The 16687-nt window shown below is 45.9% G+C and overlaps 2 protein-coding genes across 2 annotated transcripts; one reads left to right on the top strand and one right to left on the bottom strand.

The window, feature by feature from the left end:
- Window positions 1-205: 205 nt before the first annotated feature.
- Window positions 206-4864, top strand: Fkbp11 (FKBP prolyl isomerase 11). Its single transcript, XM_090325120.1, has 6 exons — window positions 206-413; window positions 592-657; window positions 1065-1152; window positions 1448-1481; window positions 1849-1919; window positions 4336-4864. The coding sequence occupies exons 1-6, from the start codon at window positions 276-278 to the stop codon at window positions 4551-4553; spliced, it is 615 nt and encodes a 204-aa protein (XP_090181246.1). The 5' UTR covers window positions 206-275; the 3' UTR covers window positions 4554-4864.
- Window positions 4865-4912: 48 nt separating this feature from the next.
- On the bottom strand, window positions 4913-15410 carry Drc2 (dynein regulatory complex subunit 2). The gene is made up of 8 exons (XM_090325109.1): window positions 15139-15410; window positions 14443-14610; window positions 10404-10573; window positions 9454-9592; window positions 7014-7211; window positions 6612-6830; window positions 5403-5561; window positions 4913-5314 (listed from the first exon to the last, which is right to left on the bottom strand). The coding sequence occupies exons 1-8, from the start codon at window positions 15268-15270 to the stop codon at window positions 4997-4999; spliced, it is 1503 nt and encodes a 500-aa protein (XP_090181235.1). The 5' UTR covers window positions 15271-15410; the 3' UTR covers window positions 4913-4996.
- Window positions 15411-16687: the final 1277 nt, after the last annotated feature.

Here is a 16687-nt window from a genome sequence, read left to right as displayed (position 1 = left end):
CACCGTAGGCGCACAAAAGAGTTAACGTGCCGCCCACCCCATGTCAGGGGACCGAACTGGTCAGAAACGGCGAGGTCGGGAGAGGATAGGGAGGGCTCCCGGCTGCCTCCTCCTTCCTCCTTCCAGGGGGGTGGGAACTAAGTGGGGCGGGGGTAGGCCGCGGGAGGAGGAGCTCGCTCATCGCCGCCCTCCGCGTCCAGTGTGGCCTGGGCGCAGAGGTAGCACGTTCCGAGTCGCCGTCATCTGAGCAGCTGGCCCTGGGCCCCGGTCCAGCCATGGCTCTGCGACCCTCTCTCCGGACTCTCCGGGGGCTGCTGCTGCTGCAGCTGCTGCTGCTTAGTGGAGCGGTGTGCGGGGCGAAAGCTGAGGTCGGAACCGAGAGTCCTGTCCGGACCCTCCAAGTGGAGACCCTGGTGAGGACACCGTCCTACCGGCCCCGACTCCCGCGTGCGGGGCGGGGACTCGCGGGGAACCTGGGAGCGGGGAAGAGGGAGGTGCGGGCTCTGAGCTGGGGAGGTGGTGCTGGGTCCAGGGGTGGGCGAGAACGGCATCTTTGGAGGAGCATCCGTGATCCCTACAGTCCGGTCGCAGGTGGAGCCCCCCGAGCCGTGTGTGGAACCCGCTGCTTTTGGAGACACGCTCCACATACACTACACGGTGAGGGGCCTGGGGCGGGGCCTGGGAAGGGGCGGGACCCCGCTGAAACACGTCAGCCTTGGATTGGACACGTGGCAGTCAGCTCGGGAGAACTGGGGTCTGCCGGGTCGGCAAGCACATGGCGGGGGGAGGGGCTCCCCTCTTCCTTGCCTGCTTTCCCTCTGCTTTTCTGCCAGTTCTTCCCTGGCACTAAGAAATGAAGGGTGGAGAGAGCTCCTTTGAGTGCCAGCCCTTTGGGGCTTCCTGTTCCTTTCTGCCCTAGTGGGGGAATGCTAGGCTGGGGGGCGGAGGGAATGCATGGGAAGGCGGGGACCGCCACTTAGCTGTCCAGGGACCTGGTATATGTTGTCACCTGCCGGGAGAGGGCGCGGAGGTCTCGGTTAGCTCTTGACGCTGTCTCCCCTCAGGGCAGCTTGGTAGATGGACGCATTATTGACACCTCTCTGTCCAGGGACCCTCTAATTATAGAACTTGGCCAAAAGCAGGTGATTCCAGGTATGTGCCCTGTCTGTGCCCCATTTCACCTCATCCTAAGCCCTTAAACTCGATAACCCCTACACTGTCCCAGAAATTGCCTCCTCTCCCCCAGCAAGAGCAAGATATTAGGGATCTTTCAGTGATTTCCTAGGGTTCAAATCCCACTTCTGCTACTCCTCTTGCTCCATGCCCCCACTAGAAAGCCAGGAATTTGAGAGGTGGGGAAAACTCAAGGGGAAGCTTTTGCTCTTCCTCTTGGGTGATTTGGGGAAATGAATGTGATTTCAAGTTCAGTTATATCCTCTTCCTCAAGGTCTGGAGCAGAGCCTTCTAGACATGTGTGTGGGGTGAGTATCTGGCAGGCTGGGCCTGGGTAACTTCTTGGGTAAAGGGTATCTCTACTGTCCCACTTCCTTGGGGAGTAGACCCGTGTGGTTTAGATAATGGACCCTGGATTCATGCTGGAAATGTTAAGTCCAATGGGACCCCAGAGGCCATCCAAAGCTTCTATGATTTATTCTTTGGCTGCTGGTTTTGTTGGAGGAGTTGAAGCATATGGATAGATGGACATCTTTGTTGATCAGGTGCACAGGTGGGGAAATTTGTGTTTTAGGTGTAAATATTTGGGGGGGGGTTGCTGGTAGAGCTTCAAGAGGGACTGAATTTGCTGATTTATCTCCCACCTCTGGCCGTCACTGATGTTCCTTCCCTCAGAGAGAAGCGAAGGGCAGTCATCCCTGCTCACATGGCTTATGGAAAACGGGGATATCCACCATCTATCCCAGGTAATCTAACAAGGCCTTTCTTCTGGCCATCAAAACTCCCAGACCTTAAGAATAAGGAGCCATACTGTGGAGCTTGAGAAAGTCAAGGTAGAGTTTTAAGGACAGAAGTGGTTAGGGCTTCCTATCATAGCACTACCTTTTTTCCTGATAGACCAGAGAGATTACAAGCCTCCTTTTGGGAGACTGAGAGCAGCACCATGGTTCCAGGCCAGCCCAGGTAGAAAAATGGTCTCAAGACCTTATCTCAAATATGTCAGGCACTGGTGCCTCAGGCCTATAATCTGAACATCTCAGGAGGCTGAGATCTGAGGATTATGGTTCAAAGTTAGGCTGGGTAGTAAAAGCTGTTATCTTCAATTAACCACCAGAAAACCGGTGTTGTGGCTCAAACTGGTAGAGCACTAGCCGTGAGCAGACAAGCTCAGCGACAGCACCTAGGCCCTGAGTTCAGCCCCACAATGGACAAAAACAAACACATGAAAACCCAGCAAGCCAGACACCAGTGGTTCACCCCTGAAACCCTCGCTCAGGAGGCTGAGATCTAACAATCTTGCTTTAAAGCCAGCCTAGGCAGGAAAGCCTGTGACACTCATCTCTAATTAACCACCAAAAAGCTTGAAGTGGAGCAGTGGCTCAAATGACAGAATGATAGCCTTAACAAAAAAAGCTGTAGGACAGCACCTACACCCTGAGTTCAAGTCCCAGGAACTGCATACACAAAACAAAACAGCAAAAGACAGGTGTCAAGTGGTAGAGTATTAGCTCTGAGTTACAACCCTAGTACTAGCAAAAGCAAAACAAATAGCCAGGGGTTGGAGGTATGGTTCACTTGATAGAGCACTAGCCAGTGAGTGAAAGTGGCAGGTATCAAGTTTGAGTCCTGGTCTCAGACCTACAAAAAACTAAAAAAAAAAAAAAATGGGGGGGGGGGACTGGGAGTTTGGCCTAGTGGTAGAGTGCTTGCCTAGCATACACAAAGACCTGGGATTGATTCCTCTGTGCCACGTACATAGAAAAAGCTGGAAGTGGTGCTGTGGCTCAAGTGGCAGAGCTCTACCCTTGAGAAAAGCCCAAGGACAGTGCTCAGGCTCAGAGTTCAAAGCCCCAGGACTGGCAAAAAAAAAAAAAAAGAAAAGAAGAAGTAAGGCTATGGCTTAGTATGGCTTAGTGGTAGAGTGCTTGCTTAACTTTCAGGAAGCTGTAGGTTTGATTCCTCAGTATCACATACACAGAAAAAGCTGGAAGTGGCCCTATGGCTCAAGTGGTAGAGTGCTTAGCCTTGAGCCAAAAGAAGTTCAAAGACAGTGCCCAGGCCCTGAGTTCAAGGCTTAGGACTGGCAAAAAAAAAAAATGTAGCAGACATAACCTGTTAAGAGTACCCGATTGGATATCAGGCAGCTGGTGATTTTAGAAAAGTGATGCATCTGCGCCATGAGTCTGCTATCCCATGCTACCTCTTTTAGAACACAGAGTAAACATAAAGCAACTTTTAGAAACTGCCATACATCATTGCTGGTACTTATTCTTGAAGGGCTGAGATACATTTCCCAAGATTTGTATGTGTTGCTTTTGGCTATAACACATTTGTTCTTGTTTTGTTTGGGAGCTGGAGATCAAACCCATAGCCCTGCTCATGTAAAGCAAGTACTCTATCATGAACTACACTCCCCACCCCACACATTCTGACAACTAAAAATGGATCACTGAAGGCATGTATACTTCTTATCCTAGCTCCAGCTTAAAGTGAGGCCTGGCAAGAGGGTTGCAAGACTAAGAAACTTATAGCAAGGCTCTGTTATCTCCCCATTCTTGGTATTGCTTGCTTGCTTCTATGCGTAATTCTCCCTTCACTTCTGTTCCATCTGTCCTCTTACTTTATGAGCCATATCCTTCTTCCTCTCCAGCTCTTACACTGAAACTCCTGTTTTCTTATAATCACATGGAGTAAGCTCATTGATTGGTGGAATTTAAGAGATGTCGACTTTAAGACCAATTAGATTCAGCCTTGCAAAGATTCTCTTTATGTGGCTGTTTAGAAATGGGGTTTGTTGATGATGTATCAAGCAGAAGGGGTCCTCTTACACTTTTCTATTTCTTCATATTCTGCTTTGCTAAATAAATCCTAGCAAAATTTCAAAGACCAAAATAATAAGAAAAGCCTGTAGATTTCATACTCACAGCTTACCTGTGCTTTTAAAGATCTGTCACTAAGCCCATGCTATATGTCAACTAGGATCAATAGCTATCACTGGACTGCTTCTAATCCTCCTCCACCTTTGTCTAGGGAACTCAATCCCACATTTCAGTGTGCCTGCTTCACAGGTGGCTTTCCTGTGGCCCATCCTTTCTGTTTGCATTGAGATGCAGGATAAAATGCACAGCAATTCTAACCCTGCCCTCCCCTCTGCCTCTCCAGCGGATGCAGTGGTGCAGTATGACGTGGAGCTGGTTGCACTGATCCGAGCCAACTACTGGCAAAAGCTGGTGAAGGGCGTTTTGCCTATGGTAGGCATGGCTATGGTGCCAGCCCTCCTGGGCCTCATTGGTTATCACTTGTACCAAAAGGCCAACAAACCCAAAGTCTCCAAAAAGAAGCTCAAAGAAGAGAAACGCAACAAGAGTAAAAAGAAATAAATAGTAATTTTGAAAACTTTTTGTATTATTTACCTGACATGTTCTGAGGCTGCTTTTGTAAGGAGGAATATGGCGAAAGACTGGGGGGGAAAAGTTGGATTTTGCCTAGTGTAGGGGTGGTTGGAAGCCTTGCCATTACTTCTTGCCCTGGCTGCCTCTTGCTGCCTTAACCTACCCTAAGGACTGGGTTTTGAATGCATTCGTGGTAGCTGTAGATCCACAAGCTCCCATGGTGCCCTAATACTGACCAATTTCACTGAATAGTAAGGCTCCTACTATTTGCTAGCTATTTTATGCAGTGTTCCTAATGTCCTCAAAGTGGACTCCCCTGTCAGAGAGAGAGCAAAGAGAAAAGGGCATAAACTCTGTGGATGTTTTTAATAACAAAGTGTTCAGGTCTCTTAAAAAATTCTCTAGAGGTTGGAAAGAGATTCTTCCTTGAATCACAGGGTGTGGGAGACCACATGGGCTGCTTCAATAACATTGTAAGAAGTTGGAGGTTGTTTGTTACTTGCATGGGTGATGGTTGTGGACAAGGGCCGAGGTAGGTTGCTTCGATTGTTGACTATGAGGAGGGGGTTGATCTGGCTCAGCACATCATCACTCACTGTGATGCCATCCAAGTACTGCTTCAGCATTTCCCGCAACTTCTCGCTGATATCTAGCAGCTGGTCCCGTCTGTGTTGGAGGCTTAGTACCTCCAACTTTACTTTGTTATACCTTTTCCAGAAGTTCTCCATCCCCTCATAGTCCTGTAGCACCTGGAGGATGAGCGGAATTAGAGGGAAGAGTTGTGTGGCAGGACCCATTAGCAAATGCAGCCCCGCACAGCCATCCCGCAGCCTTTACCTTTGCCAGCTCCTCCTCTTGACTAAAATCTTCCAGGAACTGTAACTCTATGTCCTCCATATCCCTGGCAGTCACCGATGATAAATAGAAAGGCAATATTTTCTCTTCCTCACTTTCAAACTTCCTACATATTTCACCAAGTTTAAGGATTTTCTCACCCTGTTGGAAGTAAGGAGACTTATTAGAGAAGAAGATGGAGAGGGGAGACAGTGAAGCAGTTTCCACCATTTGAACCCAAGGAAGCTTTTTTTTTGGCCAGTCCTGGGGCTTGAACTCAGGGCCTGAGCACTGTCCTTGGACTTTTCTCAAGGCTAGAGCTCTACCATTTGAGCCACAGCACCACTTCCAGCTTTTTTCTATGTATATGGTACTGAGGAATCGAACCCAGGACTTTGTATGTGCTAGGCAAGCACTCTTATCACTAGGCCAAATTCCTGGCCCCCAAGGAAGCTTCTTATCCAAATGGGAGACAACTGTAATAATACATTTGACAGTGTTTACCATGTGCCAAGTACTGTTCCAAGTACTTCATTACATTTATTTCCTTATCTGTATGTCTGTACTGGGGTTTGAACTCATGCCCTCATGCTCAAAAGGCAGGCACCCTACCACTTGAGCTACTACCACAGCCCCTCATTTTATTTATTTTTGACACAGGTTGGCCTTAAATTTCCAATTTTTCTGCCTTAACTTCCTGAAATCTGATGGTTATTACCACACCCAGCACTTTAAATTCTTTTTTCCTTTTCTTTCTTTCTTCTTTTTTTTTTTTATGCTGTGGATTGAACGTAGGGTCTTTCACATGGAAGGCAAGTGTTGTTGGACTATGAAGATACATCCGTAGCTTTCCTCCCAGCTTTTCTATGGCACTGTGGTTTGAACTCAGAGCCCTGAGCCTATTAGGCATACACTTTGCCACTTGAGCTATTCCTCCAGCCTTTTTGTTTTTTTGAGACAGAGTCTCACTGGATAGCCCAGGCTGGCCTTGAATTCACCATTTTCTGTCTCCACCTCTTGGAGTGATGGGATTACAGGCTTGAATCACCACACTCAACTCTGACACTGTTTTTATTATAAAATTATTTCATTAAAACGTAAAGAGGGGAGGATCCAAACTGTCCACTCAGGAAGCAGGAAGAACGTCTCCCAGACCTTGCCTGAGATCCTTTCACTTTAAGTCAGGTTCCATGGCTCTTTCCCCTTGGTTACCTTGTCCACGATACTTTTCAGGGCCTTGAGTGTGGCATTACTTTCCAAGGCAAGTTTGACTAAGTTCTCCTGGGCTTGCTCCCGGACCTGAGTCCTTTGAGCCTTAAGTTTTCTCAGTTGCATAAGAATCAGATCCTTGTCATTACGGACAATCTGGTTTTTCTCTTCACTCTCACGGCTGTGGAATGCAATCTTGCCTCTTGAGATAGTTATGGCCTCCTGCAAGGATAGAGTGAATCAAGGAAGCATTTGATGAGCAGGGGGTCTAAAGTGAGACAAGTGAAAGGACTGAGTCAGAATTTACCATCGCTCCCCACCTAGCACAGCAGAAATCAGGAGAAGAGAACCAGCAAATCATGAAGGAATTCAGTTAAAGCTGTCTTTCCAGTTGCCTATACTAACCTGTAGTTTCTGTATTTTTTTCATCTGATCTTCGATCTCTTTGGAGCTTTTCTCATCCTTCACTTTCAGGGTCTCAAAGGCAATCTTCCGATCCTCTGTGGCATCCGTGTAGTTCTTGAGTGCCTCCTGGAACCGTCTCCACAGATCTTCCACTACATTCTCCAGTTGTAGTCGTAGAAAGTGCTTCTCTTCTAAATTCTGGAAAATGTGCCCCCAATACCGAAGGCTTAGAATTGCCCTATGCCTGCCCTTTCATGAACTGTTTGTAGCATTGTTTGGAAGTCACCAATGAAAATGCCTAAAAAGTCTAGGCAGGTGACAACAGTTTTGGTTTTTTTTTTTTTTTTTTTTTTTTTGAGGGAGGGGGTCATAGGGCTAGAACTTGGCCTGGGTGTTGCCCCTGAACTCTTCAGCTCAAGGCTACCACCCTACCCTTGAGCCTAGTCCAAGTTCCTGTTTTCTAGAGGTTAATTGCAGATAAGAATCTCAGGTCCTTTTGTGCCCAGACTGGCTTTGAACCTTGATTCTCAGATCTCAGCCTCCTGAGTAGCTAGGACTATAGGCGTGAGCTACTGCGCCTGGAAACAGTTAAGTCTTGTATGCAGAGTGGGACCTATGGACAACTAGAGAGGAAATGCTCCACTGGCTCAGCTTCACATGGATGTTGCCATTTGGAAACATGGACCAATGTTCCCAGATGATTACAATTTTCAAGGGAAGCTAAAATTTTGGCTTTTTACATGAAATATTTCGTGTGTGTGTGTCCTGGGCTTGAACTCAGGGCTGTCCCTGAGGTTTTTGCTCAAGAGTGGTGTTCTACTACTTGAGCCACAGCTCTACTTCTGGCTTTCTGATGGTTGACAAGTCTCAAGGACATTCTTGCCCAGGCTGGCTTTGAACCATGATTCTCAGATCTCAGCTTCCTGAGTAACTAAGATTATAGGTGTGAGCCACCAACACCCAGAAATATTTCTTTTTTTTAAACATCATTCATTCATTCATTTTTGTTTTTGCCAGTCCTGGGGCTTGAATTCAGGGCCAGAGCACTGTATCTGAGCTTCGTCTTCACAAGGCCAACACGCCACAGGAGCCACAGCACCATTTCTGGCTTTTTCTATTTATGTGGTACTGAGGAATCGAGCCCAGGACTTCATGCATGCTAGATAAGTATTCTACCAGTAAGCCACATTCCCAGCCCAGTTTTATTGTTATTAAGGTGTTATACAGAAGGGTTACCATTTTATAAGTCAGGTAATGAGTACATTTCTTTTTTTGGATAATGTGACCTCTTCCTTCAAGTTCCCTGTTTTCCCCTCCCACCCCTGTTTTTCTAACATTTTAAATGTTGGAAACTTTACTCATATATTATAAAACATCGAAGTAAAATAAAAACAAGGACCTACACCCAAAGTTACACACTATACTCAAACCTAGGTCTGTGGGTTAAGTTTGTAACCTCTAAGATGGTAGGAAGCACTTTGGTCCAAGTAGCAGGAAATCTAGATTCTCTTTGCTCTATTAGAAATCAGCAGCATTACCAGATGCAGTGGCTCACGCCTGTAATCCTAGCTTCTTAGGAGGCTGAGATCTGAGGATGGAGATTCAAAGCCAGCCCAGGCACTAAAGACCTTTACTCTTATCTCCAATTAGTCACTAGAAAACTGGAAGTGGCTCAAGGGGTAGGGTGGTAGCCTTGAGCTGAAGAGCTCAGAGATAATGCCCAAGCCCAGAGCCCAAGCCCCATGACTACCAAAAAAAAAAAAAAAAAAATCAGCAGCATTAAGCCAGGAGCCACTGGCTCACCCCTGGAATCCTAGCTATTCGTGAAGCTGAGAACTGAGGATCTTTCCCATACAGCAAAGTCCATGAAACTCTTATCTCCAGTTAACTACGAAAAGTCAGCAGTAGAGTATTGGCTCAAGTGGTAGAGCACTATCCTTGAGCAAAAAAGATAAGGGATAATGCTTAGGCCATGTTCAAGCCCTAATTCTCTCTCTCTCCCTCTCTCTCTCTCTCTCCCTATCCCTATCCCTCTCCCTCCCCCCTTTCTTTCTTTCTTTCTCTCTCTCTCTCTCTCTCTCTCTCTCTCTCTCTCTCTCTCTCTCTCTCTCCTCGCACATGCACCCACCCACACGCGCACATGTGCGCGCATGATTCTAGCAAGTCATTTCACTTCTTTGGGTCTGTTGCTTCATTTGTAAATCACAGGGTTACACAATCTTTTGGACTCTTCTTTTTGGTCCAAAATTTATTCCCCTGACATTTTAGACTTTTTCATACTTCTTTTCAACCAATTTTCACTAAGTACCAGAAAATACTAGGAATACCTATAGTGGCAACAGACTAGTACTGACTATTGGTTGCAAGGTTCTCGTCTAGCTCTAACTCCTTGAGCAATTTTTTTCCGATTTCTCTCCCACCTACTATTCTCCCTCTGTACCTTGTTTTTGAGATCATCCCACATGCTCTGGAACTCCAGCTTGTTTTCATACTCAGAATCTATATAGTTCTGTTCCATGGCCATGAAGACATCTTGTAGATAGTGAATTTCTTTCTCATGTTGGTCAATAATTGTCTTCCTAGAGGAGACAGACATTCTCTCTACTGATGGACACAGCATCAGGAACCAGTAATGACAAACAGTATGTAATAAAACTGCATGAATAGTATAAACTCCCAGGTACTGGCAGAGAACAGAGGGAAAGGAGCTATAGTTTGTATGTGCCCATCTTGGGGCTTGCACTGGGGCCTGGTCACTGTCACTGAGATTTGTGCTCAAAGATAGCACTCTCATTTGAGCCACAGCTCCACTTTTTTTGGTAGTTGATTGAAACTAAGAATCTCACAGACTTTCCTTCCTAGGCTAGCTTTGAACGGTGATCCTCAGCTCTCAGCCTCCTGAGTAGCTAGGATTAGGGCTCTATTTTTTTTTTTTTTTTGCTAGTCCTGGGCTTGAGCTCAGGGCCTGAGCCCTGAGCCCTGTCCTTGGACTTTCTCAAGGCTAGAGCTCTACCACTTGAGCCTCAGCACCACTTCCAGCTTTTTTCTATGTATGTGGAACCAAGGAATTGAACCTGGGTCTTTGTGCATGCTAGGCAAGCACTCTACCACTAGGCCAAACTCCCGGCCCAGGGCCCTATATTTTTAAAATAAGAAAGAACAAGATCATGTTATTTCAGTTTTGTTTTTTGCCTGTCCTGGGGCTTGAACTCAGGGCCTCAACACTAGCCTTGAGTTTTCTCAAGGCTAGCGTTCTTCCATTTGAGCCACGGCACCACTTTTGGCTTTTTCTGTGTGTGTGGTACTAAGGAATCAAACCCAGGGCTCCATGCATGCGAGGCAAGCACTAGGCCACATTTCCAACCCATCCGTCTTTTCTTAACCCAATACCTTTCTGTCTCAAACTCCTTGGTTAGGGCCTCCAATTCCATGTTATAACTCTCCTCTAGAAGGTTGAGCCGATTCCTCTGCAGAGCCAAGAGCTGGTCAATGTTGTGCAAATGGCTGCGTAGGGCATGGGAATACTGCTCCTCAGCTTCGGACAGGTCCTTAGCTAAAGACTGAGCAGAAAAGTGACATCTATTTGAGAAAATAAAAATGTATTCAGCTGCCTTGCCAGATGGCATGGTAGTTTTCCTCCCTTAGTTCCTAATGCCAATTCTTTGGCTTTAGGAATACTAGCTTTTTTCACTCAAGTCTTAAAAAAAAATTCTTTAATTATTATAAAAGTGATGTATATTTGGACACCGGTGGCTGATGCCTATAATCCTAGCTACTCAGGAGACTGAGATCTGAGGGTCAAGATTCAGCCCCAGCACAAAAAGGCCTTGAGACTCTTTTTTTTTTTTTTTTTTTTTTTGGGCCCCCTTCTCTTTCTGGCTCCCGCACGCTCCGGCCCCGGCCCCGCTCGCTCCGGCTCCCACTCGGTTGGGCTCCGCTTGCTTGCTTTCGCTCTCTGTCGCTTGTTGCAGTCTCGTCTCTGCCACTTCCGGCTTGGTTGTGTATGTGGGATACCGAGGAATCGAACCCGGGTCTTTGTGCATGCTAGGCAAGCACTTTAACCGCTAGGCCAAACTCCCGGGCCCGGCCTTGAGACTCTTATCTCTAATGAACCACCAGAAAACAGAAGTGGCACTGTGGCTCAAGTGGTAGAGCACTAGCCTTGAGTTGAAGAGCTCAGGGACAGCACTCAGGCCCAGAGTTAAAGCTTCACAATTGACCAAAAAAAAAAAAAAAAAAAAGTGATATATAAGGGGTTACAGTCAGGCTCAGAGGTTTTTTTGGGTTTTTTTTTTTTTTGGTCAGTCATGGGGCTTATACTCTGGGCCTGGGCATTGTCCCTGAACTCTTCAGCAAAAAGCTATCACCCTACCCTTGAGCCACAGCACTACTTCCCATTTTCTCCAGATTAATTGGACATGAGTCTCCCATTCTTTAGTGCCCGGGCTGGCTTTGAATCTCTATCCTCAGACCTCTGCTTCCTGAGTCCATTTGTTTTTGGACAATGTCACCACTTCCCTCACTTTCTCCCAGCTTTTCCCTCCAATCACCACCTATCATTGGTCTTGAATGTTAAGCAAGAGTGGTGTCAAGGAGCCTCATGAAGTCAGCTAGTGTCCTGTGGACAACAACATTTATAGTGAAGAGCTACACTCAGAAGAACCAGAGATCCCTGGAGAAATGGCTGCTTTCAAGTTTGAAGAAAAAAGTTAGTTGAACCTAGGCTATATAGTACAGCAAAGAAGTCTGTCATTGTGGTGCATACCTACTATCCCAGCTGCTGTAGCAGCCAGTGCAGGAGGATTATTTAAAACACGCAAGAAAGCAAGCAAGCAAGAAAGAAAAGCTCAAGGACTTCCTAGGCAACTTAAATCCCTGTCTCAGAATAATTTTTGTTGTTTTCCTGGAGCTGGAGCTTGAACTCTGTGTGGGTGCTGTCCCTAACCTATTGTATTCAAGGTTAATAATGCTCTACTACTTGAGCCACAATGCCAGTTCCATCCAAATAAAATTGTTGCCAGGTGCTAGTGGCTCATGCCTAGCTGCTCAAGAGGCTCAGATCTGAGAATCAAAATTCAAAGCTAGCCCAGGCAGGAATGTCCATGAGACTCTTTTCTCTAATTCACCACCAGAAAACCAGAAGTGGCATTGTGGTTCAAAGTAGTAGAGTGTTAGCCTTGAGTTACAGCCCCATAACTGACATAAGCAAATAAACAAATAAACAATGGTAGAACAATTGCTTAGCCTGCATGAGGCCCAGGGTTCAATCCCCAGTATAGCAAACAGATTAATTCATTAATTAGTACATAAACTACCAAAAACCAGTAAAGTCAGGATTCAGGAACCACCAGGAAGTGGTTTATTTTATAAATGATACCTTTTCTACAATGTGACTTCATTACTCTCCCATGAAAAGGTCTCTTCTATACACTTGAATGTGGATGAGCCCTGTGACTTCTTGGATCTATAGAACAGGTAGAGGTAACACTGGTGATTCTAAGCACAGCCCTTAACTGGTCTAGCAGCTTCTGCTTCCCGCTCCTTGGAACGCTTATTCTCGGGATGCTGGTTCCAGGAACTGGGCTGTCAATCTGTGAGACACCCAAGGCACATGGAGAGACCATGTGAAAACACCCTAGTCAACAGCCTAGTGGAAGTTCTCTCAGCCAAGGGCAGCTTGAGCAAGCATAAGGACAAGTACTTTAATGGGTGAAAAATGCCAAAGAGTTCTGATTATTATTCTCACCTCAACAATTATTCTATAATTCCCAATAGAAGTCTTAAGAGCACTAAAACACCCTAAGACATAGTGTTTTATTTTGTTTCACTTTCTTGGGGATTTTGTTTCTGAGCCTGGGCACTGTCCCTGAGGTTTTGTGCTCAAGGCTAGAAGAGGTCTGCTACTTGAGCCACAGCTCTACATCCAGCTTTTTGATGGTTAACTGAGCTATTAAGGTTGAATCAAAGAGACCAATTTGGTCAAATGAAGCATTAGAGTGGAGGTAGAGCTCTTGTTTTAGCAAGTACAAGGCCCTGAGTTCGCATCCCACTATCACTCCCAAAGCAAACATTCTCCTCAGATAAAGAGCCCATAGTCTAGTCTTGGCTCTCCCACTGACTAACTAGTTATGTGACGTAGCAGGTTATTTTTTTTCTCTGGAACTAAGCACATTAAAATAAAAGTGTAGAACTAAGTTCAAATCACTGGGATAATATGGGATAATTTCTATTCTAGCAAGTTATTTTTTCTTTTTAAAAAAATTGCCAATATTGAGGATGACACTTAGAGCTTCACGTTTGCTAGGCAAGCACTTAACCACTTCAGCCTGCTTCCATCCACAACTCTAATACTGTATAGTACTAGTTTGGGGTAATAAATGATCAAGAATACTGGCCTTTCTTTTTCTTTTTGTCAGTTATAGGGCTTGAACTAAGGGTCTGGGCATTGTCCCTGAGCTCTTTTGCCCAAGGCTGGTGCTCCACCATGTTGAACCATAACTCCCTTTCTGTTTTCTGGTAGTTAATTGGAGATAAGGTTCTCATGGACTTTCCTGCCTAGGCTGGCTTTGAACTGCAATCCTCAGATTTGAGCCTTCTGAGTGGCTAGGATTACAAGTGTGAGTAACCAGTGCCTGGCTGAATATCGGCTTTTCTAAGGAAGGGAGAATGATGCATTATAGCACAATACCCTATGCTTCATTTGATAATTGTCAACAACGCTGGGTGCTGTAATCTTAGCTACTCAGGAAGCTGAGATTTGAGGATCATGATTCCAAACCTGCCCAGGCAGGAAAGCCCATGAGACTCATATCCAATTAACGATAGAAGACAAAGATGAAGAAGAAGAAATGTTCAAGAAGAAATGTACCCACTACCTGATGAATGTAACTGTAACCCCTCTATACATCACCCCAACAATAAAGTAAAATTAAACGATAAAAAAAGAGTGAGAGGTGGAACTGTAACTCAAATGGTAGAATATTGGCCTTGAGTCAAAAACTTCAGAGACAGTGCCCAGGCCCTGAGTTTAAGCCCCAGAACCAACACACACACATACACACACACCAACTTGGATTTGTTATAGCATATATATATATATATATATATATATATATATATATATATATATAGCCTTGGGGCTTGAATTCAGGACCTGGGTACTGTCCTTGGACAATTTTTGCTCAAGGCTAGCACTCTCCCACTTGAGCTATAGCACCACTTCTGGCTTTTTCTGTGTATGTGGTGCCAAGGAATTGGACCCAAGGCTTCATGCATGCTAGGCGAGCATTCTACCCACTAGGCTATGTTCCCAGCTCAATAGCCTGTATCTTGTTAGAACTTTAAGACCAATTAATAAACTAAGCTCAGTGTATTAAAGAAGGGGCAAGGCAGTCATCCTCATGTTTTCTGGGGGTGAGTACGTGCTTACCTTGATGACACTGTCCTTGCAGTCCACCACTCGTTCAAATGTTTGGCTGAGGATCTCAATGTCCTTATGAAGCTCTTTGGTCTTGACTTCCCGAAGGACAGTCCTCCAATGTGTGTTTATCTTGTTAAGGTTCAGAGCACTGTTGTGCTCCTCCTTGGCCAGCTTGTCCTGTATGAAGGAATAACTATGCTTCTAGAAGGTCAAGACTCAAAAGAATGGTTGTTAGTACAACAAGAGCACTCTTGAGTTTCTCAAGTCAAAATGTCACCACCACGTGTATTTTCTGCAGGTCCAAGATTCTCATCCACTACCACTCAGGGAGCTCCTGTTTTTGTTTTGGGAGAAACCTGAAGTAAAACAGGAACTGCCTGATGACATTTTAGAGAGGGCACGAACGTCTTCCCAGTGAGGCATTGCAGCAAGATGCCGTGTCTAATGACCTGTCTCCAGGGAGAATCCAAGACAGCTTAATTCACACAGCTAACAGCACCTACTGGCCTAGTTCTGGGGCTCAGGTGAGACTGGAGACCTCTATTCCACGGGCAGTCCTCTACGCTTCACAGAGAACTCCTCTGCCTCCCATGGCCTGAAACCTAAGCATGTTAGGTCTCTTGGAGGAAGGCAAGCAGGGAATACACATGAGCCCAGGCTACAGGGCTAGTGCAGGGGACAGGGTAGGGCTGAGCAGGACATCACCTTCAAGAACTGGCTGAGAAGCTTCTCCTTCTTTTTGGCCATCTCCTCCTCGGCCAGCAACTTCTGCTGAAACAGAATCAGCTGCTCCTCATCGGTCAGGGGCACCTTGGCCTTTTTCCCTTTCTTAGGCATGGCTGGGGGAGGGGGGGCGCGGATTAAGTTCTCGCGTTAGGGAGCAGAGGGAAAACCCCTCCTAAAAGGACCCTGGGGGAACTTTAGGTATTAGCCCTGGAGCAACCGAGGGCGCAGGCAACCGAGACCCGCTCTCCGGGGAAAAGACGCAACTCGTCTCCTAGCAACAAGGACTTTGCTAAGAGCTTAGCTCTGGGAGGGGTTCGGAGGCGGCCCTTGCCGTGCCGCGCCCCCTGCCGGCTGGAGGACCTTAGGGCGATTTGTGCGAGGGGGGCGTTTCAGCACGCAAAAACCCTAGCCTCAGTGCTGTTAAAAAATCCGCCCCCCGCCCACTCGCTCTCCCTCTCTCATTTTTCTCTCTTTCTTTCTCTGTTTCTTCTCTTTTTCTAAGACTAGCCATAGTAAAGATCATGGCAAATGTTGCATAGAATTCATTGAAACAGATTGAGAGGGGGTATGGGAGGGAAACAGGGACAAAAACGTGAGAAGGGGTAGCATTGTTTGAGAAGTAATGCACCTACTACCTGACGAATGTAACTGTAACCCCTGTATACATTATCCCAACAATAAAAAAAATTCATCGAAACAAGAATTTTTATGTTTTGGTTGTAAAGTGTTTATTTGAAATAGGGAAGAGAAGGGGGAAAACAAAATGACTGGGAGGGGGAAGGCGAGGGAAATGGGGACAAAGACATGAACAGGAGTATTAAGGTTCGAGAAGTTCCCATTACCTGACGAATGTAACTGTAACGTCTCTATACATTATCCTGACAATAAACTACAATTAAAAAAAAACAAAAAAGTGGGGCCAGGAGTTTGGCCTAGTGGTTAAAGTGCTTGCCTAGCATGCATGAAGACCCGGGTTCAATTCCTTGGTACCACATATAGAAAAAGCCGGAAGTGGTGCTGAGGCTCAAGTGGTAGAGTTCTAGCTTTGAGAAAGTCCAAGGACAGTGCTCAGGCCCTGAGCTCAAGCCCAAGACTGGCAAAAAAAATAATAAAAAAATAAAAAATAAATAAAAAAACAAAAAACTAAAGCCAGCTGGGCACCCCGTGGCTTCATGCTTGTCATCCCATTCAGTTGGTTGAGATCTGAGGATCATGGGTTGAAACCAGCCCAGGAAGGAAAGTCCATGTTACTCTCATCTCCAACCAACCACCAAAAAGTTGGAAGTGGAGGTAGAGTTTAAGTAGTAGAGTGCCAGCTTTGAGCAAAAAAGAGTCAGCACTTAAGTCCTCAGTCATGTCCTAGAGCCAACACCAAAAAGGAAAAAAACAAACACAAAAAAGCAGAATTTACACTTAATCCCAGTCCTGTTGCTTTCAATTTGTTTTTCAAGTAAGGTCTCTTCCTTTTGTCTGGGTGACCTCAGACTCAGATCCTCTTACCTCTGTTTCTTTTTTTTTTTTTTTTTGC

Source organism: Megascapheus bottae, chromosome 2 (assembly GCF_031878675.1).
Source record: "Megascapheus bottae isolate mThoBot1 chromosome 2, mThoBot2.hap1, whole genome shotgun sequence".
Taxonomy (NCBI): domain Eukaryota; kingdom Metazoa; phylum Chordata; class Mammalia; order Rodentia; family Geomyidae; genus Megascapheus; species Megascapheus bottae.
The sequence above is the reverse complement of the archived record's forward strand: the minus strand, read 5'-3'. Positions and strand labels throughout refer to the sequence as shown.

Bases quoted from the DNA above. Each gene is read 5' to 3' on its own strand.
- Fkbp11 (XM_090325120.1), top strand. From the start codon at position 276: ATGGCTCTGCGACCCTCTCTCCGGACTCTCCGGGGGCTGCTGCTGCTG. The intron at 414-591 runs GTGAGGACACCG...GTCCGGTCGCAG, and splicing joins CCCTCCAAGTGGAGACCCTG to GTGGAGCCCCCCGAGCCGTG. The intron at 1,482-1,848 runs GTGAGTATCTGG...TCCTTCCCTCAG, and splicing joins CTTCTAGACATGTGTGTGGG to AGAGAAGCGAAGGGCAGTCA.
- Drc2 (XM_090325109.1), bottom strand. From the start codon at position 15,270: ATGCCTAAGAAAGGGAAAAAGGCCAAGGTGCCCCTGACCGATGAGGAG. The intron at 9,593-10,403 runs GTATTGGGTTAA...TGTCTCCTCTAG, and splicing joins AAGGAGTTTGAGACAGAAAG to GAAGACAATTATTGACCAAC. The intron at 5,562-6,611 runs GTAACCAAGGGG...TACTTCCAACAG, and splicing joins TGAAAAGTATCGTGGACAAG to GGTGAGAAAATCCTTAAACT.